General features: G+C 56.9%; 1 protein-coding gene across 16 annotated transcripts in view; it reads left to right on the top strand.

Annotated features, from left to right (window-relative positions):
- TCF3 (transcription factor 3) overlaps positions 1–27,431 on the top strand; it is an 84,244-nt gene that overhangs the window by 50,167 nt on the left and 6,646 nt on the right. For 4 of the 16 annotated variants that reach the window (XM_086862420.1, XM_086862419.1, XM_086862421.1 and 1 more), the window contains exons 6-19: positions 4,534–4,601; positions 7,667–7,796; positions 9,408–9,457; positions 14,878–14,980; positions 15,521–15,660; positions 15,787–15,913; positions 16,793–16,851; positions 17,531–17,609; positions 18,557–18,630; positions 19,244–19,447; positions 20,865–20,988; positions 21,682–21,844; positions 22,725–22,963; positions 26,674–26,818. In XM_086862420.1, coding sequence (XP_086718546.1) covers positions 4,534–4,601; positions 7,667–7,796; positions 9,408–9,457; positions 14,878–14,980; positions 15,521–15,660; positions 15,787–15,913; positions 16,793–16,851; positions 17,531–17,609; positions 18,557–18,630; positions 19,244–19,447; positions 20,865–20,988; positions 21,682–21,844; positions 22,725–22,963; positions 26,674–26,816 — 1,703 coding nt within the window. In that variant the 3' untranslated portion in view covers positions 26,817–26,818. Of the gene's footprint in view, positions 1–4,533; positions 4,602–7,666; positions 7,797–9,407; positions 9,458–14,877; positions 14,981–15,520; positions 15,661–15,786; positions 15,914–16,792; positions 16,852–17,530; positions 17,610–18,556; positions 18,631–19,243; positions 19,448–20,864; positions 20,989–21,681; positions 21,845–22,724; positions 22,964–25,779; positions 26,007–26,673; positions 26,819–27,431 lie in introns of all 16 variants that reach the window. The other 12 variants (XM_086862427.1, XM_086862426.1, XM_086862423.1 and 9 more) reach the window with 5 other exon arrangements.

Genomic DNA, 27,431 nt, shown 5'->3' with positions numbered 1-27,431 from the left:
CTAAATTTGTCAAAAGAATAAGAAAATAAATTAGAAAGCATTCAAAGGAGGGACATGGAGCTGGGGAAGGCTCTGAGGAGCAGCTGAGGGCACTTGGCTCGTTCAGCTGGAGCAGAGGAGACTGAGGGGAGGCTCCTCGGGGGCTGCAGCTCCTCCCGAGGGGAGGCGGAGGGGCAGGGGCTGAGCTCTGCTCTGGGACAGGGACAGGAGCCCAGGAAGGGCTGGAGCTGTGCCAGGGCTTGGGATGGATCTCAGGGCAAGGTTCTTCCCCCCGAGGCTGCTGGCACTGCCCAGGCTCCCCAGGGAATGGGCCCGGCCCCAAGGCTGCCAGAGCTCCAGGAGCGTTTGGACAGCGCTCTCAGGGATGCTCAGGGTGGGCTTGTTGGGGGGTCTGGGCAGGGCCAGGGGCTGCACTGATCATCCCTGAGGGTCCCTTCCAGCTCTGGCTATTTCAGGATTCCATGATTCTAAATCCCTGATGGAAACACCATCAGTGCTCTGAATGAGAAGCACTGATGCCAGGTGGGGGGCTTTGAAGCAGGTGAGCAGGTGCAATGTCTGAGCTCTCCATTGTTCCTTCCAAGTTTTCCAGGTTTGAGCCTTTTGTGCTTCTCCTGGAGGACAGGGAACCTCCTGAGGAGTTCTGAGCTTCCCAGCCTGGGCTGGGGAGAGGGGACAGGAGCACCCCTTGCTGTCCCAGGGTGGTGCCAGGTCACAGCACAGTGACAAACTAGCTTGTCCCAGAGGGTGAGGAGGGTGAGAAGGGCTTTTCTGTCTGTTTGAAGTCACCAATTTCACAATTTACCATTCATCTTCAGCAGGGACAGGCAGGGAGTGGCGGTTAAACAGTGAGGAAACTGATAAGCCATAACAGATTTCTTTCTAGTAATTATTTCTAGTAATTAGCTGCCTTTCAGAGCAGTGTTCCTAATCGGGTGGGTATTGTCAGTGCCTGTAGATGGGGGTCTTCCTGGACAATGGGTTTAATCAGGGGGTTGCTGCTGCTCCTGGTTTTTTAACTTCTTTCTTTCCTCCCTGTTTTTAATCCCTGGCTGTGTTTTGCCTCTCCTTTTCCCCCAGGCCAGAATTCTAATGGAATTCTAATGGAATTAGGAGTGTGGGGCTGGGGGAGGTGCACGGTGGGTGGTGGCTGTGCTGGGGCTGGCGTGATGTAGGGGCACTGGTTCTGCCACTGGCTGCTGGAAAAACTTGTAGGCAGCATTTAAATATTTTTTCTTGGGCTGTCAAGTGCAGGGCCAGGAGTTGGACTTCGATGATCCCTGAGGATCCCAGCTCAGGCTGTTTTGTGATTCTGTGGTGTGTGAGAGAAATGGCCAACCCATAAGATTATTTAAAAGCAGTTTGCTCTGCTGGAGGTGAAATGCTACCGTGATCCAGGGTGCCAAAGCCAATCCCTGACACTGCCAGAGTGGGTGGGAAGCTGTGGGAAGAGCAGTTTTTATTTTTCTACCTCGTGCCCAAGCTCGGGAGGAGATGTGCCTTTGGGAGGAGTCACACAGACAGTGTGAGGGTTCCTCTGGAAAAGCCCTGGGTGAAGGCAGGGCTGGGGGAGGCTTCCCAGAGCCCCACACAGCCAGATCCTGCAAGAGGGAACATGCTGGGAGAGGAGAGAGGCTGGGAAAGCCTCCTTAGGCAGGGCTGGAGGCAGCACAGGCAGATGAGGGGCAGGAGAAGGAGCTGGCAGGGGGAAAAGCAGGAGGGGGGTGCCAGAAAGATCTGAAAATGCTGAATGCTTTCAGCCAGTGTTGGGGTGTAGTGACTCGAGGTGCCTCCACTGTGCTTCACCTTCTTTTCAAAGGAAACCCCTTTCCTCTTCAAGTGATTCATTCCCACTATCTTCTCCTCCTCCCACAACATCCCTGTACACCCATCTGCAGGATTTCAGTAATTCTCTTGGGAGCAGGATGGAGTCTGGGGAGATTCCATCCTGGTCCTTGCCTCCTTCCTGAGGCTTTGCCACCTTTCCTGGTTGGTGCCCTGGGCTGTGGCTGCCAAGGAGTGACAGAGCGGCTCTGGATTTGCCACCTGTGCCATCTCTCTGCCCACAGAAACAGCTCCTTCTGCTGGCAAGTCCAGCCTCTCCTTTTGAATTTCAGCAGGCTTAGGTACATTCCAATCCAGAGGTTTGCCATTCATTCTTCTGCCTTGTTTTCATAGACAGTTAAATGTAAAATTTCTTCTGCTGACTTTTTTACTGCTTTTTTCCCTTGTTATGGAGGGATGGGTGGTGCAGGAGCTGGGGCTGTCCAGGGCTGTACTCTCTTTCCCAGTGTTCCCCATTGCATGGGGTACCCATGGACTCAAGGGTGCAGCAGATGCTGAGTGAGGAATGAGAGAATCCAGAGAAGTGGGTTTGGAGCAGTGCAGGGCTGGCACTGGGTTCATAAAATCCTGAAATAGCCTGAGCTGGAAGGGACCCTCAGGGATAATCAGTGCAGCCCCTGGCCCTGCCCAGACCCCCCACCAAGCCCACCCTGAGCATCCCTGAGAGCGCTGTCCAAACGCTCCTGGAGCTCTGGCAGCCTTGGGGCCAGGCCCATTCCCTGGGGAGCCTGGGCAGTGCCAGCAGCCTCGGGGGGAAGAACCTTGCCCTGAGATCCATCCCAAGCCCTGGCACAGCTCCAGCCCTCCCTGGGCTCCTGTCCCAGAGCAGAGCTCAGCCCCTGCCCCTCCGCCTCTCCTCGGGAGGAGCTGCAGCCCCCGAGGAGCCTCCCCTCAGTCTTCTCTGCTCCAGCTGAACGAGCCAAGTGCCCTCAGCTGCTCCTCAGAGCCTTCCCCAGCTCCGTGTCCCTCCTCTGGACACTCTCCAACACCTTTGGATCCTCCTGATCTTGTGGTGCCCCAAGTGCCCCCAGCACTGGAGGTGAGGCTGCCCCAGTGCAGAGCAGAGCGGGACAATCCCTCCCTGGGCCTGGTGGCCCTTTGGGCTGCCAGGACTCACTGGTGACTCAGATCCAACTCGCCACCAACCAGGACCCCCAGGTCCCTTGCCAGGGCGCTGCTCTCCAGCCTCTCATTCCCAGTCTGTCCCTGCATCCAGGGCTGCCCCATCCCAGGGCAGGATCTGACACTTGCCCCTGTCACTTGTCACATGGTTGGGGATTGCCCAGTGTCCCTTCACCTTCCCACACATATCCAGGAGACCCCTGGTTCAGCCCAAGGTCTCTGGTGATGGCAGAGGTTGCTGGATGCAGTTTGGAGCACCCTGGGATGGAGGAAGGTGTCTGTGCCCATGACAGGGGATGGAACTGGATGAACTTTAGGGTCCCTTCCAACCCAAACTATTTTGTGATTCCATGATTCCCCACTCCAGTCACACATGGAAGCAGCAGTGTGTTATCAGATGGAGACCTGGCTGCTGCTGTCCAGCCAAGCTCTGCTGTAGGAGTAATCAGGACCTGCCTGATGCTACAACCTGCTGAGTACTTTGTCCCCTTGGCTGGTGCTGCGGCAGATCGAGCTCTTAAGCTCTTTTAGAAATTAGGTCATTTAGGAGATCCATCCTCTGACATTTTGACCTTTGTTTACTTAACGTTTAAGCCTCTGAAAGGAAATGGCAGCAGCACCCGGAGCCTCCGGCTGTCACTGGACAGAGGGAGGGGGAGGCTGCACCGTGCCAGGACCTTCCCATCAGGAATGGGGGTCTGGGGCTTGGGGGTTGTAGTGGGGGAATCCACTCTAAAATTTTTGGTTTGAGTTCAAGACCTCCATGGTGAGGCTGCAAAGTGAGCAGCCTCCTCTCTCTTCCCATCTGGCACAGGGTGCCCAGAGCAGCTGTGGCTGCCCCTGGATCCCTGGCAGTGCCCAAGGCCAGGCTGGACGGGGCTTGGAGCAGCCTGGGATGGTGGAAGGTGTCCCTGGCCATGGCAGGGGTGGCACTAGATGGGATTTAAGGTCCTTTCCAACCCAAACCATTCTGGGATTCTGTAATGGTCACAGGGGCATGCAGACACCGCTGGCACTGGGCTGTTCCCACACAGATCCCAGCTGGCAGCAATGCTCTGGCTGTGAGGAACCACAGGTCTTGGGAAGTTGAACCTCCCCCAGGAGAGGGGAAGAAGGTGCTCAGTGCCCTGTGTGGAGCAGGAGCTCAGCTCTCATGTGCTGGGATTGCATTTCCTGTTGTCTGGAAAGCACACCCGGAGTCTGGTCACTTGTCCTGGCTCTTGATCTCTCTGCCCTGCCTCTGCCCAGTCCAGCTGGCCGGGTCTCCGGTGTCTGCAGGGAGCTTTTGGCTCGGGGCTGACACTGCCAGTTTCCATGGCCACAAGCACTTCCCTGTTCCTCTGCAGCTCCAGGCTTTTGGTGTTTATGGACCTGCTCTCCATGAACTTAAAGCAACTCCTGCTTTAGCACGAGCTTTTCAGGCTGTCCCTTCATGGGAGGGCAGGGCAAGCTGCCTCGCAGGAACAGGACTTGTCCCTTAGCAGGATCCAGGTGCCTGGGGGCAAAAACGCCCCATTCCACTTCCCTCTTATCCCAAACCTTGTCTTTTTTCTTCTCCTTCTGCAGGGAAGAGCAGTGAAAGAGCCTCATACTCCACGTTTGGAAGAGACACAGGGATGCCAGGACTAAACCAGGTAATGAATGATAAAATGCAGTGAGATTTTCTGCTTCATTTACTGGCTCCCAAGAGTGAGTCTGGTAATGAAAACCAGTGTGGATTTACATCTCATCTCCGTGCATGGGGTCCTGGGAAGCCTCTGCTCTGCTCTAAAACCTCTGTGGAGTGTTGGGGGTTCATACTGGTGTGGGCTGCTGGCTCAGAAGAGTTGCCAGAGGTTAGAAAATGATGGTAGTAGCAACCTCTTCCTTCCCAATCTTCTTCAGCCTCACTCATTTTGTTATTGCTATTCCTGGTTTATATTTGATCAGCCGTGACCAAGCCACGCTGCCTTGCTGGGGAGTTCCAGGGAGTCAGATCAAAGCAACACCTTTCCCTGTGCCAGGCTGGCCATGGGCAAGGGAGCATTCCAGGAGGTTCCTTCCCCCTCCACTGCCTGCCCTGGGCTTTCCCTCTTCAGCAGCATCTCCCAGTTCCCTGGCCAGTGTCCTGTGTCCCAGTTTTGGGGAAGGAGGGTCTCTGAGGTGGTTTCTGTGCTGCTGCAGCATCATTTAAGTGACTGTCAGGTGGAGCTGTGGTTTCATGGTGGGGCTGTTGATGCAGGACCTGCAGCAGGAGCTCTCTGTGGAGCATCATGATGTGATGCCGCTGGAGCCAGTCCAGAGGAGGCCACGGAGCTGCTCCAAGGGCTGGAGCCCCTCTGCTCTAGAGCCAGGCTGGGAGAGCTAGGGGTGCTCACCTGGAGAAGAGAAGGCTCCAGGGAGAGCTCAGAGCCCCTTGCAGGGCCTAAAGGGGCTCCAGGAGAGCTGGAGAGGGACTGGGGACAAGGCCTGCAGGGACAGGACACAGGGAATGGCTCCCAGTGCCAGAGGGCAGGGCTGGATGGGATATTGGGAAGGAATTGTTGGCTGGGAGGGTGGGCAGGCCCTGGCACAGGGTGCCCAGAGCAGCTGGGGCTGCCCCTGGATCCCTGGCAGTGCCCAAGGCCAGGCTGGACAGGGCTTGGAGCAGCCTGGGATGGTGGGAGGTGTCCCTGCCATGGCAGGGAGTGGGATTGGATGAGCTTTAAGGTCTCTCCCAACCCAAATCCTTCTGGGACTCCATGATCTCCACAATCCTGGCTGCGACCTGACACAGCAGAGCCACCTCCTTCAGACACATCCCAGCCCCGTTGGGTCACCCCACGTGAACCCTGCAGCAGGAGCTGCTGGGGGGGAACAACTTTGCTTCCTGTGGGGAATACCACAGGCGTCAATCCGAGCCTGGAATGCAGGGGAGCAGCCCTGAGATAACCTTCCCTGCTGCCACCAGCATCCAGAAATAGTTTCTTGGGAAGGAGCGAGCACCTCCCTTTGATGTGTGGCTCCAAGTGCCCCCTCAGTGCCCGGCATGGCCCTGGGGAAACCGTCCCAGCACTGGAGCCAAGGGAGGAGCTTTTGGCCGGACAGCTTTTATTTTATCCATGTACACACACACATATTACATGTTTTAATTTTACACAAATTTGTCATAATTTCCTCCTCTCTGAAGTGAGGATGTTTCCTTTGCTGGAGCAGCTGTGCTGGCTGTGCCAGAGTGGATTTCATTTACCACTGAAGCTGCTCAAAGAAAACTGGGCCCAGTGCCAAGTGTTGCTTTTGGATGTGATGGTTTTGCTGGGCTTTTGTGGAGGAGGGGGAATATAAGGTAACAGAAATGGGGGGGCAAATGGCCGGGAGAGGCCCCGGGAGAGGCGGGCACAGGGCTCGGGATCGGGTGGCAAATCCCACTTGATGTGGAGAGGAGACAAAACCCCCTTGTGGGGTGTGGGGGGAGGCCAATGGAGCCTCTGTGGCCCCCAGAGCAGTTGTTGCTTCTGGCTCCAGTTTGGGGGAGTAAGGGGGGGGTTGACCCTTTTTTTGTGTTTGTTTTTCAAAAGATGAAAAATTGTCTGGTGGAGATGCCCTGAATGGGGATCAGGTTCTTCCTCAGAAATGCCCTGCTCTGGAGTAGAGCTGGCAAAGCATTTCCCCCTTGTTTAACCCTGAACCATCTCCTAGGGCATCCCCAGGGGGAGGAAACAGGAAGAAAACCCCTTTCTCTGGGAAATTGCTTCAAAATCCCAGTGCATCTCCTGCCTGCAGGAGGAGCAGGGCAGCAGCTCCCGGGATCCCTCCGGGTGCTTTCCTTGGCTGTGCACGGAGCGGGTCCGGAGCAGAGGAAACCTGAGCAGTGGAACAGATTGCAGGAATGTCACCAGCTGTGAACACACGAGCTCCTCTTTCCCTTCATGACCCCTTTCTGGAGGAGACAGAGTTTGAAAGCAAAGGTTTTTCTTTCCAGTTTCTCAAAAGCCTGAAATCCTCCTTTATTTCCATGTGTTGCCCTCAGAAGATGGGTCAGAGCTGAGCTTTTGGGATTTGAGGGCCCTTTGCCAGCCCTGTGCAGTTCCATGTAAATTTACTGAACTTCCTCCCGAGGTGAGAGGGGCAGTGCTGGAGGAGACGCTCTGTCCCAGGAGGAGCACCCTGGGCTCCGGCTCCCCCAGCCCCGTGCTGCTTCCCAGCGTGCCCAAGGTCAGCTGGGATAAACACGAGGGAGGAGTTTCCTGGCTTTGGAAAGAGGGATTTGGCTTTTCCCTGATAAAACCCAGGAGAAAACCACTGTGAGCATTGGGTCAATACCACTCCAGGGTATTGGCCACAACGTGGGCTGGTGACATGGGGCTCATCCTGTCTTCCTGGACATCAAGGTGAGCGTGCAACCACAAGGGTCCTACCATGGCACCTGCACTGTGACTGTGGGACCACGATGCCCCCCACCATGGCACCTGCTGGTTTGCATCCCTGGTTTGCAGAGGTTCTTTGCTGAGATCCAGCAGGAAAGCACAAGCTGAAAGCCCCTTTTGTTCCTCCACACCTATTCCCCCACCTCCACCCCCATATTTACAGATTTGCTTTCCCTCCTGGCCCCTTGGCTTGTGTTTATTTTTCCCCTCAGCTGAATTGGTTTGAAGGTGGCTCAAAGCAGCTCTGTTCTCTCCCAGCAAGTCGTTTTCCAGTGTAATTCCATGGAAGGGCTTTTCTCTCTCCTTGTTTGCAGCCTGGTTTCCTGCCCAGCGAGATGGGAATCGCCAGTCCGAGCACGCTTTCCCCCACTGGGGGCAAAGGAGGGTCTCAGTATTTTTCTTACCCCAACAATCCTCGCAGGAGAGGTGCTGAGAGCAGCATAGGTGAGTGCCTGCGTGTTCCCCGGGTGCCACCACGCCAGCTAGGCAGGTGCCCTCGTCAGATCTGCCTTTGGGAATGAGGACATTGATGCTGGGAATGAGGGACTGATGTTGCCATGTGTGCCCCTGGCATGAATTTGGCAGTTGTTCTTTTTGGGGAGGGAATGCATATATATATAAATATATATATATATTTTCTATATATATAGTGAGAGAGATCTAACCTCAAAGAAGGGGTGCTCAGAGTTGGGTACAATTTCCCTCTTTCTGGAAAATGCCAGATTAGCTGAAAGCAGCAAGTGGCTTGAGGTTCTTATAAAAACACCTCCAGCCACACTGCACATCGCTTGTCCTTCCTGTGAAACCTTGGGCTGCCGTGGAGCTGTTTGTGTGGCTGGTGGCCCTCCTGGAGCTGCAGCAGGCAGGGCTGGCAGGAGCAGGGTGTAGGAGGCAGCGGCAGGTCTGGGTGCTGTGCCTGGGACACAGGCAATGTTTGCTCCAGGAGCTCTCCCTGCCCACTCTGCTGTTCCCAAGCAGGGCTTGCCCGTGTCTGGATCGACCTGGGAATAAGCTTTTACCAAAGGCTGGGGTCAGGTGTGAGTTTAACTTCGGAGGGAAGACAAGCTCTAGTTCCCCAGAATTTGTGTTTCTTGTCACAGTTCCCCCTACACCCTCCAGAGCCGCTTTCCTGCTACTATTTTGGGCTTTCCCCAACAAATGAAACCAGAAGTGACCCAGTGATGGGTGCATTTTTCAGTGCTTTTCAGAAAAAGGCACCTACTCTGGTGCTGCCACTTCAGCCTGGAAAATAATTCCCTAGCATTCTGTGGGGTGAATTTCTGCTCTGGAGGTACATCCCAGCAAAGTCCCTGGCTTGGCAAGTAGCTGTGTTAGCACCCTGCGCCCCCCAGCCAGGGCTTTCCTTAATTATGAAAAATAATAAAAAGTAATGATGAAAAATAATAAAAATAATTATGGGAAAATAGTTATAAAAATAATAATTATGAAAAATAGAATTTAAAAAAAATTTAGCCATTGCTTCCCCATGAGCCACTTCTGGATGTTTCCCCACCACCTCCCTGAGCTATCCCCTTCCCCCAGGACACTGTGTCCCCCTCCAGAGCTGGAACTGGATGGATGGGCTGGGGTCTGTCCCTGGGAAGAACATCCCTGCCTCCTGCAGCAGTGAAGCTTTCCCAAGTCTATCCCTGTGTAGGAAGCAAATGAAAATACAGCCCAGCCCTGCAAGCGTTCCGTTTCTGCATCCTCTCTCCACAAACCCACTTCAGGTTGAAAGTGTTTCCAAAGAAACAACCCCAATGAGGGGTTGTAACATTAAACATTCTTATATTTATGGGCCCGGTCTCTCCCAGCAAGCCCTTGCTGTCCTGGGATCTCCGTGTGGGTGTGAAACATGTCCCCAGAGGGCGCAGACAAGATTTGGAGAGGCTCATCCTTGGACATTTCCACTGTTGATACTTCCTTGGCCATGGGACGTTTGGAATCTCAGCCCTGTCTGTAGCTGCAGTTTCCAACCCCAGAGATTTTGGCTGCAGCTCGTTTCCCCTCCCTCTAACCCCCTTGAAAACTCAGATCCTCTCTTCTCTGATCCAGATGGACAGCCCAAAAAGGTTCGGAAGGTGCCTCCTGGACTCCCCTCGTCGGTAAGTGGCAGCAGCGTGTTCCCCATCCCTGCTCCCCGTGCCCCGAGCAGCGCGGCTGGGCAGCGGAGGGAGAGCTCCCTGGGAAGGAGCGGAGCCGTGGCCCGCAGCCTGGGCCGGGTCTGACGCTATGTGGCGAGTGAAAGGCGAGCCCTGGGCTCGGGTTTCCCTGCAGGGGTGAGGCGCAGTTGTGCCGGGGGCCGGCAGCTGAGCCCGCTCCAGGTGTGCGCTGCCTTAGAGGAAAGCTGAGCTAGCCCTGCTCCCGCGGCTGTTCCAGGGGAATAAACTGAACAATGTCTTTGTGGCTGGAAGTAATGGGATCTCCAGGAAAGCTAATTGGAGTGGGCTGGAGGGTTCCTGCAGGAACACGGGAGCTGTCTGGCGGCAAGAGCTGCATTCCTGGCTGGAATGTTTGCGTGCTTGGAGGGGGTCGGCTCTGTCCCCACACCGGGGCTGTGCTGGAGACGTGCCCTCACCTCTGCCACAGCCGGTGTGACGCTCCCCCGTTCCCCAGGGAACACCCCCATCCACGGGAAATCTGTTCTGTGGCATTCCCTGGCTGCTGCTGCAGAGCTGTGCCTCCAGCACAGGCTGTGCCTTTGGGCACCCCGAGGTGCTGGCTTTGCAGGATAGAGGAGGGGGGACACTGAGGCCTTGCCAGGTTAGGCTCACAGACCTGGGGGTGTTGGAGGATCCTTGTGGATCTGCATGAGGCAGAAACCAGCTCCAAGAGTCTGTGCTTTTACAGGGAAAACCTGCTTGAGTCGCAATCTGTGTTGCTGCCTTGAGCTTCTGTGTGAAATTTGGGGCTTTAAATATATATACATGAGGGGTAAACATCACCCCTGACAAATGGCCTTTATTGGCCTCGAATTTCAAAGTGCTGGGGCTTGTCCCTTCCTGCTAGCAGAGCCCTGGAGGGCCCTGATTCCCACAGGAAGAGCTGCTTGGCATTTGCCACAGCTCAGCCCCTTCCCTCTGTCTGAGTGACACCTGTACTCCAGCCTTTCATAGGATCATAGAATGGTTTGGGTTGGAAGGGACCTCAAAGCCCATCCAGCCCCACCCCTGCCATGGCAGGGACACCTCCCACCATCCCAGGCTGCTCCAAGCCCCGTCCAGCCTGGCCTTGGGCACTGCCAGGGATCCAGGGGCAGCCCCAGCTGCTCTGGGCACCCTGTGCCAGGGCCTGCCCCACCTTCACAAGGAGGAATTTTTTCCCAACATCCAGCCTAAATCTCCCTCTCTACCCTGGCTGTTGCCTCAGCTTCTCCATTATGCCAAAGCTCCAATTTTCAGAGGACAGGCTGGTTCTGCCCCTTTTCCTCACTCTCCTTGTGCTGGGAGCTCCAGGTTTGTTTTTGAACTTCCACACCTGGGGAGACAGATCCGTGCCTAGGCGGCAGGAGAAGTGTGAAGCAGGAGTGGCCTCAAAGGCAGCAGATCAAAGGCTCTTTCTTGTCTGACTCGCCCATGCAGGAGCCCGCCCCATGTTATCACTGGACCCCGTGCAAAATAAATAGGTTAATCAGCATCTGATTAAAATGAAGTGCTTTAATCTGTAATTCCCGAGCTGCTTTGAAACCTCACTGAGGTCAGTGGCTGCAGGAGTTGAGGGTGGGTGGGTGAACAGGGAGTGATGCCAAAGACACCGAGAGGCACCGGCACCGTGAGGGGCTTCAGGGGATGTGAGCAGCGATGGCAGGCAGGGACAGGCACAGAGGAACCTGTGCTGGGAACCCAGGGCCTTTGGGCTCAGTGCTTTTGTCCCAAAGAGGCCACAGGAGGCTCCAAGGGCTGGAGCCCCTCTGCTCTGGAGCCAGGCTGGGAGGACTGGGGATGCTCACCTGGAGAAGAGAAGACTCCAGGGAGAGCTCAGAGCCCCTTGCAGGGCCTAAAGGGGCTCCAGGAGAGCTGGAGAGGGACTGGGGACAAGGGATGGAGGGACAGGACACAGGGAATGGCTTCCAGTGCCAGAGGGCAGGGCTGGATGGGATATTGGGAAGGAATTGTTGGCTGGGAGGGTGGGCAGGCCCTGGCACAGGGTGCCCAGAGCAGCTGGGGCTGCCCCTGGATCCCTGGCAGTGCCCAAGGCCAGGCTGGATGGGGCTTGGAGAACCCTGGGGTAGTGGAAGGTGTCCCTGCCATGGCAGGGGTGGAATGAGATGGGCTTTGAGGTTCCTCTGAACCCAAACCATTCCAGGATTCCATGCAGTAGGTGCTGGGTTGGGGCTGCCCTCAGGGCATGGAGCCCCTTGGAGTCTCCCTGCAGCTCTGGAACTCCTGGCCTGTCTGGGCACAGGATCCAGGGCTGGATATGGCCCCACATCAGCTCTGGTGCCACAGGAACCCGGGGAGGGATTTTGTACAAGTTGGTTCCTGCTGGATTTTGTTGCCACAGTCAGTTCAGTGCCTGGGAGCTGTTTAAGGCTGTACATTCCCAGTCTGGTCACTGCTCTGTTTAGCCTCAGTCTGCCCAAAGTCCCACCCCAGCTCCTGCATTGAAGCAAGAAAAACAGGGAGGGAAAAACAGCCCAAGACCACAAAGCTCTGCGAATCCCAGCACTGAGCCTTTTCGAGCGGCTCTCGCCGCGCTGGCAAGTTTTAACCGGAGGAAATGACCTCACCTGGAGGTCCCCGAGGCCGCCGGCGTTGGGCTGGGGCCGCAGGCTGGGGAGCGGGGCCTGGCCCTGATTTACAGCTGCCTGCAGCGCCCAGCCCTGGACACGGCTCCGTGCAGAGCATGGAATGGGCTTTCCACAGCCTCCCCTGTGCTGGGCAGCAAAAGGAAAAATTAGCAGGGGTCAGGGCCAGGATTGTGGTGAAATTTGGCCCTCCAGGATCCAGCAGGAGATGTTCCAGGGGTGGTGGAGCAGGGTGGATGCACAACAAGGTGAAGTTCCCTCTGCTCTGCGTCCGCCCTGCTTTGCACCCCTGCTCCCTCCATCCCTGCCATTTTATCCCTGTTGTTTTCTCCGTGGGTTTCTGGCTTGGCTGTTGGTGCAGCTGCTGGGCGCCTGGCCCCGAGCCAGCCCCTGCCAGATGGCGCGGGGCTCTCAGACGTGCTGCACTCCATTCCCTGTCCCGGCTCCCGCTATTTAATCAAATTATAGGAAAAGTCAATTTGCTGGATTCCCGTTCTGCACTGCCTCCCCCATCCACCCCAGCCCACGCGAGGCTCCCTCTGCCCACAGCACCCGGCAGCATCCTGGGGACCAGGGCCTGGAATTCTCTTTTTTGAGCAAGGGACAAAGGGCAGCTGCCAGTGTCTGTCAGGATTTGCCCTTCCCCCTCGCTCTTTTTTTTGTCTTGATTTTACGAGTTCCCTGTAGAATCACAGAGTCATTAAGGTTGGAAAAGCCCTCTGAAGGTCACACAGTCCAACTGTTCCCCAGCACTGCCAAGGCCACTGCTGACCCGTGTCCCCAAGTGCCACATTCACACGTTGTTTGAACTCTTCCAGGGTGACTCCACTCCTGCCCTGGGCAGTCTGTTCCAATGCTTCCCAACCCTTTCCCTGAAGGAATTTCTCCTAATATCCACCCTGAGCCTCCCCTGGCCCAGCCTGAGGCCGTTCCCTCTCCTCCTGTCCCTGTTCCCTGGCAGCACAGCCCGACCCCCCCCCGGCTGTCCCCTCCTGGCAGGGACTTGTGCAGAGCCACAAGGGCCCCCTGAGCCTCCTTTGCTCCAGGCTGAGCCCCTTTCCCAGCTCCCTCAGCCCCTCCTGGTGCTCCAGACCCTTCCCAGCTCTGATGATCCTTGTTGGATTTCTAGGAGGCTTTAGGGTTGTTTTTTCAAACAAATAGAAGCTGTCAAAAGCTGTCCAGGGCCATGGTGGAGTCACCATCTTGGAATTGATCAAAAAACATGTGGATGTGGCACTTGAGGACATGGGTTAGCAGTGAACATGGTGCTGCTGCTGCTTTTATGGTTGGACTTGATCTTAAAGTTCTCTTCCAACCTTAAGGATTCTCTGATTGTGTCTTTTATTCCTCACCATCAATTTTGGACGAGGGCTGGAAGGGAGCAGCTGGCTGTGGGGAAAAAGAAACTCAGGCAAGTTTCCTTCCCAGAGAGAACTGTCTGTGCCAGGCAGAGCCCACCCCCTGCCCCACCTCTGCTTTTGGCTGGATTAAAAAAAAATTATCAGTTTCAGAATGAATCAAAGGGGATGAAAATAAGCTGTGACAAAAGTTCTCACATCATCAGAGTGCTATTTCAGTTTCTTTGAATGCCATTTCGGTTTCTTTGCGTGTTGGATTTCTGCTTTAAAAAAAGAAAAGTCTGTTTTTGTCCTGGCAGAAGCTGATTTTTGGTCAGGGCTTTCTAGGATGAGTTTGGTTAATTTAGAAGGGAAGGGAAAGCTTTTTCTTCTGCTTAATGTGCTGTTAAATGACAGAGCTGAGCAGTGCTGCTGACCCAAGAGCTATGTGAGGGCTCTCTGAGAGTTGTCCCCTCCCCTTTGAAAATGGCTATGGGGGGCTGCTCAGCCCCCGTGCCTCAGTTTCCCCTCAGCCTTGTTTCCCTGTGGGCTTTGAGCAGGGGCTGTGCTGGGGAGCCTGGCACAGGGCAGGGTTGGCACAGGGGGGTCCCGAGGCCACATGGGTGCCCACTGCCACCACCCAGCCCATTCCCCCAGTGGGGGGGTCACTGCAGCAGTGGTGGCTTTTGTGGTTACCCAGAAAAAGTTATAACCATGGAAAACGGAACTGGAACAGAGTCGAAACTTCTGCTGGAGCTGGGCAGGTTCTGGGGACCAAGAAGGATGACAGGAACAGAGAGGAGCCCTGTATCCTGTTCCCTGTGCCCTCCCCTCTTCCCCCTCTGCCCTGTGCTCTGTCCTCTGTGCCCTCTGCCCTATCCCCTGTCCCCTGCCCTGCTCCATGTAGGGCTGTGCCCGTTGAGGACTTTGGCTGAGCTGCTCCAGTTCCCCACGCAGATCTGCTGTGAGATGAATCAAAGCAAAGCTCCTGGACTCATCAGATGATTTGGGTTGGAAGGAACCTTAAAGCTCACCCAGTTCCACCCCTGCCATGGCAGGGACACCTTCCACCATCCCAGGCTGCTCCAAGCCCCATCCAGCCCAACCTTGGGCACTTCCAGGGATCCAGGGGCAGCCCCAGCTGCTCTGGGCACCCTGTGCCAGGGCCTGCCCACCCTCCCAGCCAACAATTCCTTCCCAATATCCCATCCAGCCCTGCCCTCTGGCACTGGGAGCCATTCCCTGTGTCCTGTCCCTGCAGGCCTTGAAAGGTCAGTTGAGTGAAGCACTTGCTGCTCTGCTGCCTTGGGAGAGGTGGTCAAACACTGCTGAAGTCTGAGGTTTGGAGTTTAAGCTGTGCAGAGTTGGGGGCAGCCACGGTGAGGATGTGGGGCTGTGTACTGACCAAGCCCTTCTCTTTAACTCCTTTCCTGCCCCACAGGTGTATCCATCCAACTCAGGTGATGACTACAGCAGGGATCCAGCTGGATATACTCCCTCGAAACCTCCCAGCACTGTGTATCCTGGAGCCTTTTACATGACAGGTGAATTATTCCCAGCCCTGTGATCCCACAAGAGAGGCAGAGCAGGGGCAGCCTTGCCCATTGTGGACCATGGGAGGGATTGCACATCTGCACATTGCTCAAGACAGGAGTGCATGAGACACAATGCAGCCCCAAAATCATCAAATATCATGAGCTGGGAGGGACCCTCAGGGATGATCAGTGCAGCTCCTGTCCCTGCCCAGACCCCCCAACAAGCCCACCCTGAGCATCCCTGAGAGCGCTGTCCAAACGCTCCTGGAGCTCTGGCAGCCTTGGGGCCGGGCCCATTCCCTGGGGAGCCTGGGCAGTGCCAGCAGCCTCGGGGGGAAGAACCTTGCCCTGAGATCCATCCCAAGCCCTGGCACAGCTCCAGCCCTTCCTGGGCTCCTGTCCCTGTCCCAGGGAGTTTGTCCAGATTTACTCAGCGGGTGATGCTCAGCACAGGCAGGGCAAGGTGGGGACAGTCACAGCCCCTCAGCCAGGGTGGCTGGGGACTGTCTGCTGCTGTCCCTGCCCCACTCAGCTCTGGGTTCCTTGCAGATGGACTCCATAACTCGCCAGACCTGTGGAGTTCCCCAGGTGCCATGAGCCAGTCGAGTTACGGTGCCATGCTGGGCAGCTCCTCGTCCCCGCTCCCGCAGTCCAGTGGCTTCAGCAGTTTACATCAGCATGAACGCATGGTAACATGTCCCCATGGCTGTGTCACCTCCCTGTTACCTTCTCCCCTGGCTGTGGGCTCGGGCCACAACTGCTGAACCCTACAGCTTTTCCAGGGCCCCTCTCACCCCTCTCCCCATCCCTGCCAGAACTACCAGCTGCATTCAGGAGAGGTGAACGGTGGACTCCCCTCAGTGTCCGGCTTCTCCTCAGCCTCCACAGCGTACGGAGTGTCCAGTCACACCCCCCCGATCAGCAGCACGGACAACATGATGGGTATGGCCATCACTGCAGTGACCCCTTGCTCCACAGCTGGGCACAGGCTCACCTGGAAAACCAAGGCTTGTACAAACCTGGTGCCTGAGGCATCCAACACATCCAGACACCTTTGGTCCCTGAGTGTCACCTGTGCCTGGAATCCCTGCCCGGGGAAGAGGCACAGTGAGGTTCTTGCTGCTGGAGCAGCTGGGTGCTGGTCCGGGGGTTTACACCTCGTGGGGTGGGTCTGGGAGGAGCCCTGGCAGTATCTCCTGGAGGTGCTGTGGATTAGATGAGTTGTGGGATGGATTTGCACCTGTGTGAAGCTGCTGCCCTAGATGCTGAACGGGAATGTTCGTGCTGGGTTTGGATACCATGTTAACCCCCGAGTGCTTTCATCTCTGACCCTGCTGAACCTGTTACAAAACCTGTTACTGAAATGAGCTCATGCTCCCCAGGAAAGGAAAATCCTGACATAGATTTGTAGAAAAAACCTTTTTTTTCTGTGGAGAAGCAAGTTTGGGATTCATAGAATGAAAGTATCATTAAGGCTGGAAGAGACCTCTGGGATCATCCAGTGCATTGGTGGTTGTTGGGGTTTGAGATGCCCCATGGCAATGGCTGTGCTGCAGCAGAGATATCTGATTGCTGTTGGTGGCACTACACCTCCAGCCCAGAGCTTGGAGAGATGTCTCTGAAGCCCCTTGATGGCTTCCAGGGGAAGGTGCCCCATGTCCCAGCTGCTCCAAGCTGGACAAACATTTGATTTTCAAGCATAGCACTAAAAGCAGAAAATTTCCACCCCAGAGCAGGAGACCCCAAAGAAGGTCTTGTAAGGTCCTGTGTCCTGCTGGGGTCTGGGGCCTTGGCAGTGGCATCTGTGTCCTCTCTTGGCAGGTAACAGAGGAACCACAGCCGGGAGCTCTGGAGACGCGCTTGGGAAGGCTCTGGCCTCGGTAAGAGTTTGGGATAGTCCAGACCCACTCCTGGTCCTGCTGCTGCAGGAACACTCTACCCAGCAGGGAACATGGACATGTTTGGTGAATGGATCCCAAATCCACAGCAGCCTCTGAGGAAAGGTTTTCCCTCTCCATGTGCTGTCATCTCAGTCCTGGCACCTTTTGGTGGTTGGGGAAACTGATGTATGGATGGGGAAACTGAGGCACTGCAGGTTGTGGTGGCCCTGCAGCCCCATTTCCTGCTCTGTGCCCTCCCAGCCTGGTGCTGCTCTGCCAAGACCACCCTACACAGACCTTGTGGCAGGACTTGCAGGTCCTTGCCCTGTATGTGCTGGTTCAAACTGGAGGGCACTGGTCTCACTGGGTTACCAGAGAGTTGCCTCTGTCCCGTTCCATGATCTTTGCACGGTGCCAGAGGGGTACTGACAGTGCACCCTGCAACAATTCCTGAGAGCCTCTGCTTCCTCCTTGAGAGGGGACCTCAAGAGCAGAGGCTGCACTCAGGGGTGGTGACAATGACACAGAGAGAGACCCCAGGGTTAGTGGGGGAACTGGGGGGAACTGGGCTTTGTGCTGTGGGTTTGGAAAGAGAGGTCCCAGCAGGTGGTGGGTGCCACTGGGAGGGGACAACTAGCTCAGGGTGGCACTGCTGACCGTCCCCCTTCTGTCCCTGCAGATTTACTCCCCCGACCACTCTAGCAATAACTTCTCCTCCAACCCCTCCACCCCGGTCGGGTCCCCGCAGGGCCTCGCAGGTGAGTGATGATGTAAAGGGTAAGGGGGGGTCGGGTTTGCTTTCGGGAGCTCCCAGGCAGTGAACTTCCCAGATCAGCCCCAAACCCTCAGACCAGGGCTGGCAGCAACCCTGAGAGCTTCTCCTGCTGTTCCTGACCCTGTCCCTGAGCATGCCATCTTGGAGAGGCTGTGGCTGGATTGCCCCCACGGGAGAAGTGCAGTGGGAACTGGGAAGCAGCCACGGGTTAAAGCCCATGTTCAGCACCTGCTGAAAGCCCATTCCTGGTCCCCTCGGGCAGGACCCCCCCCGTGCCTGGGGTGCAGCATAACCCGGCCCCGAGGTCACAGCGAGTCACTGAGGCCAGGCACGTTTGGACACCTCTCAAGGTGTGAGCTTGTCGTGTCACACCGTGCCACCTGTCCCTGCAGTGTCACACAGCTCTGTGCTGGCCCATCAGGTGCCAGGCAATGCCCTGGTGGCCTGTGCACCACCGTGGGGGCTTGTGTGGGGCTGTAGTGGCCCGTGCACAGCATGTGGTGCCACAGTGGCTCATGCAGTGCTGTGCAGCGCCGTGCTGGCCCATGCAGCGCCGTGCTGGCCCATGCAGTGCCGTGCTGGCCCATGCAGCGCTGTGCTGGCCCATGCAGCGCTGTGCTGGCCCATGCAGCGCTGTGCTGGCCCATGCAGCGCTGTGCTGGCCCATGCAGTGCCGTGCTGGCCCATGCAGTGCCATGGTGGCCCATGCAGCGCCGTGCTTGCCCATGCAGTGCCGTGCTGGCCCATGCAGTGTAGTGGTGATGCCACAGTGGCCTGTGCAGTGCTGGGCAGTGCTGGTGTAGCCGGAGAAGTGCTGGAGCAGTGCTGTGTGTGGCCGGTGGCCGATGGCCGGTGTGGTGCCCCAGCTTCCAGCCCCATCTAGTGGCAGCCGTGGCCACAGCCGGTCCCCAACTCTGCGTTTGTCTCCAGGCTCGTCGCAGTGGCCGCGGGCAGGTGGAGCGGGTGCCTTATCTCCCAGCTACGAAGGGAGCCTCCACACTTTGGTGAGTGGCACCAAAAATTCCAACTTTTCCTTTTCTCTCTCATCCCTCGAGGCTTGGTGGTGAAGGGTTTTTGGGTGCTGCCCTCTCCCCTGAACACCTGGAATCAGCTGGTGGGTCAGGGATGGGTATCTGGAGGGCAGCAGCTGAGCAGAGCCGAGTGCTGCATCCCTGACCTGGAGTCCCCTGGCAGCCTGGCACCCTCCCCCTGCCCCCAGCCCAGGCCCAAGGGATTCCTGGCAGGTTTCTGCCTCCCTGCCCTGAGCAGTTCCACTCATGTGACTCATTGTGCCTTTGGGGAATGGGTTTATTTCTCCCCATCCCTGGGATACAGGTTGCCCTGCAGCACCCGAGTCCAGGATTGCCACCAGCCATTCTGTACTGCAGAGCAGCAGGGGGCTGCTGGCTTTATGGGATTGCAGTCATGGAATTGGATTGGAATAACAGAAAGGTTTGGGTTGGAAGGGATGTTAAAGCTCCTACAGTTCCACCTGTCTGGAACTGCCTTGGGCAGAGATGCCTTCTGCTAGACCAGGGTGCTCCAAGCCCCATCCAACCTTAGACACTTCCGGGGTGGGGCACTTAACATAGACCTGTCTCTGTCCTGCCCTTCCAGCAAAACAAAATGGAAGACAGGTTGGATGAAGCCATCCACGTGCTGAGGAACCACGCCGTGGGCCAGACCTCTGCCATGCCCAGCAACCACGGGGACATGCACGGGCTGCTGGGCTCAGCACCAGCACACAGTGCCGCTGTGGGCAGCCTGGGCCAGGCCTTCCCCGCCTCAGTCATGGCACTGGGGAACAGGCACCCGAGTCTGGTGAGTGTGGGAGCACTGTGGCAGCTGGCAGGGACATGCTGGGGACACGTGTCAAGTGTGGCATGCCCTGGCATTCACAGGGACGTTGCCTTTGGTGCAATAGCTCAGTGTGGTCCAGCTTGGGTCAGGTGCTGGCAGCGTTGCATGGGTGACATGCACAGAATGCATGGAATTCCCATGTCCTGCAAGGGACAGTTGAGTCATAGAATCCCAGAGTGGTTTGGTTTGGAGAGACCTCAAAGCTCATCTTGTTCCACCCCTGCCATGGCAGGGACACCTTCCACTATCCCAGGCTGCTCCAAGCCCTGTCCAGCCTGGCCTTGGACGTTTCCAGGGATCCAGGGGCAGCCACAGCTGATCTGGGGACATTGAGTCCACCCTTGGCACCAGCTCTGTGTGCCCTTCCCTTGTGTCCCTTCTCAGGGCAGGCAGAGGTGGTGAGAGAGCTGCTCTTCTTCAATATGATTGTAAATCCCTCAAAACAACTTCATGGCATCCCTGGGATATGCAGGGAGGAGAAGAGGGATTCAGTGGGTACAGGAGTGCCAGGTGTCACCAGGAGTTCCCTGCTCTGAATGGTTTGGGCAGGCACCATGTCCCTCTGTGCATGTGGGGACCACTGGTGTGTGAGGGCTCATTCCAGCTCCAGTGAATGTGATGGACCCAGGGTGCCCTGGGCACGTGGATGCTGGGGTCCCATGCAGGATCACCTGGGTCCCCCCTTGTCTAGAGGTTGGTGACCACAGCAGCACATTTTTGGCAGAGCTGCTTGCCTGCTGCAGCAAACAGTGACACCTCTCCAGTCTCCAGAGAACCAGTTGTGATCCCCTTCCAGGCTCCCTGGATTCTGCTCCAGCAGGGAATGAAATGTGTCCTCTGTAGGCTGCTGCCAGCTGGGGAGCCAGCAGGGCTGGCTCTGTCCTGTCACTGCCCAGCCTGTGTGGCACAGCCTTGGGGCCATGGGCTCAGAAGGGGCCCTCACTCTTTGTCTCCAGCCCCTTTGGAGCCAAGTTCAGGCTGCTGGGGTGTCCCTTGCTCTGGTGCCACTGGGGAGGTGGCTGAAACAATGGTCCTCAATGGACACAGGACACGTGTCCTCTCTGGTGTGCTGGCCTTGCACCAGCCACAGAGTGGGGGACACAGCAGTGACAGGGGCTCTGGGCTGGGCCCAGCTCCTGCTCAGAGCAGGGAGCTGCAGTGTCCCCACCACAGTCCCAGAGAGCTGGTGCTGGAGCAGGCTGGCTCTTCCCTCCTGCATTCCAGAGCTCCAGGTGTGGGGGTGTGAGGGGAGCACACGGTGGTGCCCGGTCTGTGGAGCCCCAGGGGTGTCCTTGGCTGATTGCTCGGGTCAATGTCCCCATTGCCACTGGCCATGACACACCCCCCTCTAAGGCTCACTCTGCTCCTTGTGCTGCAGGTGGGAGGAGGCCATCCTGAAGATGGGTTGTCCAGCAACCCCAGCTTGCTCCACAACCATGTCACTCTTCCATCACAGCCCAGCTCACTGCCAGACCTCAGCAGGCAGCAGGACACGTACAGTGGTAAGGCAGCTCTGCCCAGTGCAGGATGGGGCTCACCTGTGCTGGGCAAGGGTCACCTGTGGGGCTTGGGTCCAGGCCTGTGCAGCAGCAGCCTGGGAGAAGATGGATGTCTCTGCAAGGCTGGTGCTTCTTGCAGCATTCACAGGGCAGTTTCTACTTGGAGCCTTTTCCAGAGGTTTCACAGTCCCAAAATGGTCTGGCTTGGAAGCTCAAGCTGTAAAGCTTTAAATGGCTTTAAAGCTCATCCCCTTCTACCCCCTCCCAAGGGCAGAGACACCTCCCACCATCCCAGGCTGCTCCAAGCCCCGTCCAGCCTGGCCTTGGGCACTTCCAGGGATCCAGGGGCAGCCCCAGCTGCTCTGGGCACCCTGTGCCAGGGCCTGCCCACCCTCCCAGCCAACAATTCCTTCCCAATATCCCATCTAACCCTACATGTTTGACCTGTATTTTCCCGTCCCCCCTGCCAGGTGTGGGTGCACAGTTCACAGTGCTCTGCTATGTAGGTTGGGCTCCCAAACTGAAGTAAGAGGGAGAACGGGGAGTGTCAGCAGGGCAAAGCCAGCCACCCCCATCTTCCCTGAGTGTGAAGCATCAATGCAGGATGAGTTTGGAGGAGCAGGGACTGGGGACCTCCCAGCCTCCTGTGTGGGTCAGCCCCCTGAAGCTCTGCATGTGGCTCTGCTCTCTCTGCAGGCTTGTCCGGGGGGCTGGGGCGGAGCAGCGTCTCCTCAGGAACGAGCGAAATAAAGAGGGAAGAGAAGGAGGATGAAGAGAACACGTCAGTGGCAGATAACTCAGAAGAGGAGAAGAAGGAGCTGAAACCCTCCCGGAACAGAACAAGGTGCTCTTTGAACAGGTCTCTCCCTTCACTTTCTCTGTTCCCAGGCCAGGGGTGTTTGGGCTGGGGTCCAGCTGCCAGCACCTGCTGAGAATTTGGCTTGGCCCAGCACAGACCCCCCAGCCCCTGCCCACCCTGGAGCGTGGTGTGGTCTCACGCAGCCTGGGCTCCTGCTACTGCCTGAGGGTCCCTGCCACACTCCTGCTCGTTCCTGTCCCTGTGGCCTCAGGGTGTCCTCATGCTCTTAAAGCAGAAGGATGCACCTTATCCCCCACCTGCCTGTATGGGCACTTGGGGCCACACAGAGAAGGAACAAGTGCTCAGTCCCAGTCAGACACAGTTTGACCCCTTCCCTGCCTTGAGGTGACTGCTCTCTGCCTTGGGCTCCTGTATCCTCTCTTGCATCCAGCCAGAGGAGTGGCAGTGGCTCAGGTAGAGTCCTTCAGCGTATTGGCTGCTCTGCAGCCTTGCCACCAGCTCGGAGACCTCACCAGGGTGATGGGTGCCCTGAGAGGCAGCACCAGCCCCACTCCTGCCCTGGAGGCAGAGAGCTGCATCTTTCCAAATTCCAGCTGGGGATTCCAGTGTTGGCCTTCACCTTGTCCGGGCCACCCTGCACTCTCCTGGCAACAAGCTCAGGCCTTAATCACATTGTGGTTTCTTTCTTTGCTGTTTAAAAACAAAACAAAACAAAAAAGAGGCAGAAGAAGAGCCTTAACTGCTTCTCTCCGAAGCCCCTGTGTGTCCCTGCATGTGGCACAGGCCAGCAGGTCCTGGCAGGGCACATGGGGGGCTCGGTGTCTTGGTGCGTCACCGTGTGTTTCTTGTCTGTGAGTTGACCAGTGCTGAGAGTGCACACGAGGAATGTCCCTGTCTCGTTCTTATTTTAAACCATTAGTCAAGATGAGGATGAGGAGGACGATCTTCTTCCCCCAGAGCAAAAAGCCGAGAGAGAGAGAGAAAGGAGGGTCGCCAATAATGCCCGTGAGCGCCTGCGGGTTCGTGACATCAACGAGGCCTTTAAAGAGCTCGGACGCATGTGCCAACTGCACCTAAACAGCGAAAAACCGCAGACCAAACTGCTAATCCTACACCAGGCCGTATCAGTCATACTGAACCTGGAGCAACAAGTTAGAGGTCAGTGAGGGTCCCGGAGTGGTGATATTTTACGTATCTGATCGGCACGGGGCTGTCTGTCTGTCTGTCTCCTGTGACGTGCTGTGGTGCCTCGCACTGTCTCTCTCCCCTGTGGCCTTGGGGACCAACCCAAGGCTATCGATGTCCTTTTTATTTTTATTTTTTTTGCCTTTTTTGCATCCATCCCTGCTGTTCTCTCCTTTGTTCCCCGCTGCCACCGTGTGTGCTGCATGCCGGTCCCCGCGGGGACGCCTGTGCCATCCTGCTTCCCCACAGCAGTGCTCAGTGCTCGGCCAGCAAAGCGACAGAAACCCCACTAGAAAATCTCCCAGAGGGGTCCAGCTCTGCCATCTCCAAGGGCTGCTCTGAGCACAGAGCCTGTTCCTGTCCCCTCTGTGTGCCTGATGGGGCTCTGTGCTCCTCTCCCTGCAGCATGGCACCTGGCAAAGCCCTGGCACCACGGGAGCTGTGCGAGGGCAGCAGGATGCCATGGGCTGGGCAGCCCTCGCTGCCTGCATCGCTGCTGTGTGACACAGGCTGGGAGCGCTGTGCATCCTGAGCCTGGAGCTGCCAGCGGGCACCTGCAGGCTCTGCCCCTCACCGGGACACCCTTAGGGCACCCTCGCTCCCCTCCACACACGTGTGCACCCACGGTGTGTGTGCACCCATCCCAGGGAGGGAAGCGAGGGGTGGCTGTCCCTCTCCAAGGACGTGGCTGCTTTGTCCCGCATCGCACAGTGCATGCTCCCGCTCCTGCTCCGCCTGCAGCGCGGGGTTCCGGGGCAGGATAACCCCTTTCTCTCTGCAGAGCTATCGTAACACGCGTCGGGGGCTGTGCCTGCCTGTGCTCCTCTCTGCTGGCCTTGCTGTGCCTTGATGTTGGAGTCCTTTGTGCTTCTCTTCAGTTTGTAATTTTTTGCCTTTCATAACATGTATATTTTTTCCTGTCTTCTTTTTTAATTTTCCCTTCCTTTTGATTTTTTTTTTTTTTATTTCAAGTTTTTATTTTTTGGTTCTGTTCTTTCCAATCTCCTACAGACATGCCCCAGCCGTGACCTCTCGGTGGTCCCACTCTACCTTGTACTTGCTGCTCACGGATCCCAGGCAGGACCGAGGGTGGGGCAGGGCTTAGGCAGAGTTGGCACCATGTTCACTTTGGTCTCCCAGCTTGTCCCTTTTTAAACCCTTCCTGGAGGTAGCCAGGGAGGTGGCTGAGCCCTGCAGGCTCCCTCAGAGGTTAGTGCAGACAGGCAGTGTCCCCTCCGTGGGTTTGTGCTGCTTTCCAGGGGAGAATCCCACCCTCACACACCTCTGGCAGCACTGCCATGCGTACGGGCCATCAGGTCCCTGTGTGCCAGGGGAGCTGCCAGGATCCTCCCTCTGCTGCAGCAGCTATAGGAAGGGAAAGGAGGAGAGTTTTAGGCTGGTTGGTGACCCCCAGGGGCACAAGGCAGCCAAAACATCCCTTCCTCACACAGTGCAAGTTGCCAGCGATACATGCTGGTGGTGGGGACAGGGCTCTGTCCTGCCCACGTGTGACATCCAAGCCTTGTCCCTGCTGGGGGAGCCACCAGCCAGGACTGGCCATCAGCAAGGACCTGCAGCCACCAGCCTGTGCTGGAGGAAGGATCTGGGATCCTGTGGGGGGGGCACAGGTGCCAGGATGGCCCTGTCCCCCCGCCTGTTCTGGGCATGTGGAGAGGAGATGGCAGTGCCAGCTGGGGCAGCCAGGAGGGGACAAGGCAGGGACAAGGCAGCAAGGAGAGGGTGCAGCAGGGACAGTGGGCAGCCCTCTGTCCCACACAGGCAGTGCTCGCCTGGGGAGCCCCTGCTCCCCCTTCACATGGCCATGCACTGTCCCGAGGCTCTCCAGGAAGGCTCTGACTCTTTGGCCCCTCTTTGCTAAAGGCTTATCCCCACATGGCTCCCCAGGAGCCCAAGGCCGCAGGCTGTCCCAGTGTCAGGTCTCACACAAGAACTCTCCTCAGATAGGTGTCTTCCTGCAAGAAGTTTTGCTCTGGGGGAGAAGGTCGTCTGGGCTTAAATTGGAGCTTTTGAGGGGATGGGCAAAGGCCACGGTTCAAGATGCTGCCAGCACAACTTTGCTTCCCCCCATCCCTGCCTGTGTCGCGCATCCCTGGGGTGCTGTCAGCAGTGGGGGCTCTCCCAGAACTTCTGACTGTGCCTGGAAAAGAAAATCACCTGTTCTGGTGGGCTTTTGGCTGGGTGGAAAGATTGGGATTCAATGTCTGCATCCAAGTCTGATCCTCAGAGCAACCCTGGCTCCTGCTCCCAGTGCTGCCCTGGCCCCTAAGAGGGTGCCAGGCCAGGCTGCGCATGCTGCTGCAGCACCACTGCTCCAAACGCCAGCACTGGGAGCTGCAGGTGGAATTTGAGAAGGAAATCTTACAAAGGATGATTTGCTTCCTGCCAAAATCTTTCCCCGGGGGACAAACCTGATGTTTTTGGCAGAGACCCTCCCCCAGTCTTTTGAGTTTTCGGTCGAAAACAAACAGGAAGGCAAAATTTTGCAGAGGGTAAAAGGTGTTGGTGGCTGATGCTGCATCAATGCCACCCTTGCCCCCAGTGGCCCCTCCAGCCCCCTGGGCACCTGGCTCTGTGCTGGCAGCACCTTCCCTGGGCTCACAGAGGTGACACAGCCCGGGCTGCTCTGGGAAGCACCCAAAGGAATTGGCTTTGCAAAGTGAGGCCGTTTGGGCCATTTCCAGTGGACACCCGGAGCACTTCCAGCACGGCAACATAGAGCCCCCCTCGGTGGCACCCCCTGACTAACCCCTGTGGTGCTATGAACCCAGCAGTACAGACGAGGCCTTGTCACTGGAGGACAAAGATCTGAGGGACCGGGAGAGGAGAATGGCCAATAACGCCAGGGAAAGGGTGCGTGTGCGGGACATTAACGAGGCCTTTAAAGAACTGGGACGCATGTGCCAGATGCACTTAAAAACGGACAAAGCACAGACCAAACTGATCATCCTACAGCAAGCGGTGCAGGTCATTCTGGGCCTGGAGCAGCAAGTACGAGGTATGGTACCACTGGCAGGTGCATTTTGGGGCCTGTCTCTCCCCCTGTCTCTGCATGCTCGTGCTTCTCTGTCCTGACTCCTGCTTTTGGTGTGAGGTGTGTGTTTGCAGCACCAGCAGCACCTCTGGGTGTTGAGCTCTCCCCAGCCCCAGCCCGGGGTGGATTTGAGGCTCCTCTCTCTCTCTGTTCATGCTTAATATAATTTGGCACCTGGATCCCATTAAGCAGCTTTGGAAAATTCAGTCCTCAACTCTGAGTGCTGGCTGAGGCACACTGGGGTTCCTGTAACAAGCACATGGAGGTGCCCTGGCACAGATTGCCCAGAGCAGCTGTGGCTGCTCCTGAATCCCTGGAAGTGTCCAAGGCCAGGCTGGCTGGGACTTGGAGCACTCTGGGACAGTGGAAGGTGTCCCTGCCATGGCAGGGGGTCGGAACAAGACGGGCTTTAACATTCCTTCCAACTCAAACCATCTCATGATTCCATGTTTAAGTGGGGGTGCAGCTGGGGTTCTGCTCGAGCAGGGGCCTGGCAGATTCCTGCACAGAGCTCATCTCCTCGCACGGGCCTGCCTGGGACTGTCCCAGTGTCCCCCTGGGATGCTGCTGCCAGGGCTGATGCTGTTGCCCAGACTGAGATTGCTCCCCTCCCTTGCTGTTTTGGGCACAGAGCGCAATCTGAACCCAAAAGCGGCCTGCTTGAAGCGTCGGGAAGAGGAGAAAGTGTCCGGAGTGGTAGGAGACCCCCAGATGACACTGTCAGCTTCACATCCTGGTCTAGGAGATGGTCACAACCCTGTTGGACACATGTAAAGGTACCATTCCCCACCTTTGATCCCATGTCCCAGTGTGGGTCCAGCCCTGTGCCCACACCCTGCTTTGCTCTGGCTGGTCAGCCCCGCTCCCTCAGCACCAGCCACAGCCCTGCTTCATTTCCCTGAAATCAATGATTCGCATGTGTGCAAAGCCTGGCACAGGGTGCCCAGAGCAGCTGGGGCTGCCCCTGGATCCCTGCAAGTGTCCAAGGCCAGGCTGGATGGGGCTTGGAGCAATCTGGGACACTGGAAGGTGTCCCTGCCCATGGCAGGGGATGGAATAAGATGAACTTTAAGGTCTCTTCCAACCCAACCCATTCCATGATTCTCTTTGTCTGTCACGTGCCCCATGGACACCCACAGCCTGTGGCCCACAGGAGAGTGCAGCCCCATAACTGGGATGGAGGGCTTTGGAGCTCTCTGAGTGGGCTCTGACTGCACCTCCCAGTCTTGCCCCAGCTGGCTACTGGAAACCAGCAATTCCTTTCCTTGTGGCTCTGTGAGAGGGAATGGGCAGGTCCCAGAAAAGCCAAGAGAGTCAGAGAAGGTAGAAATCCCTTTGATGGGCTGTTCCAATTTTTAAGGGAGCACAGGAGATGTGAGCAGTGCAGAG

This window comes from Cyanistes caeruleus, chromosome 25 (assembly GCF_971803275.1).
Source record: "Cyanistes caeruleus chromosome 25, bCyaCae1.hap1.1, whole genome shotgun sequence".
Taxonomy (NCBI): Eukaryota; Metazoa; Chordata; class Aves; order Passeriformes; family Paridae; genus Cyanistes; species Cyanistes caeruleus.
This window is presented reverse-complemented; position numbering and strand designations above follow the sequence as displayed.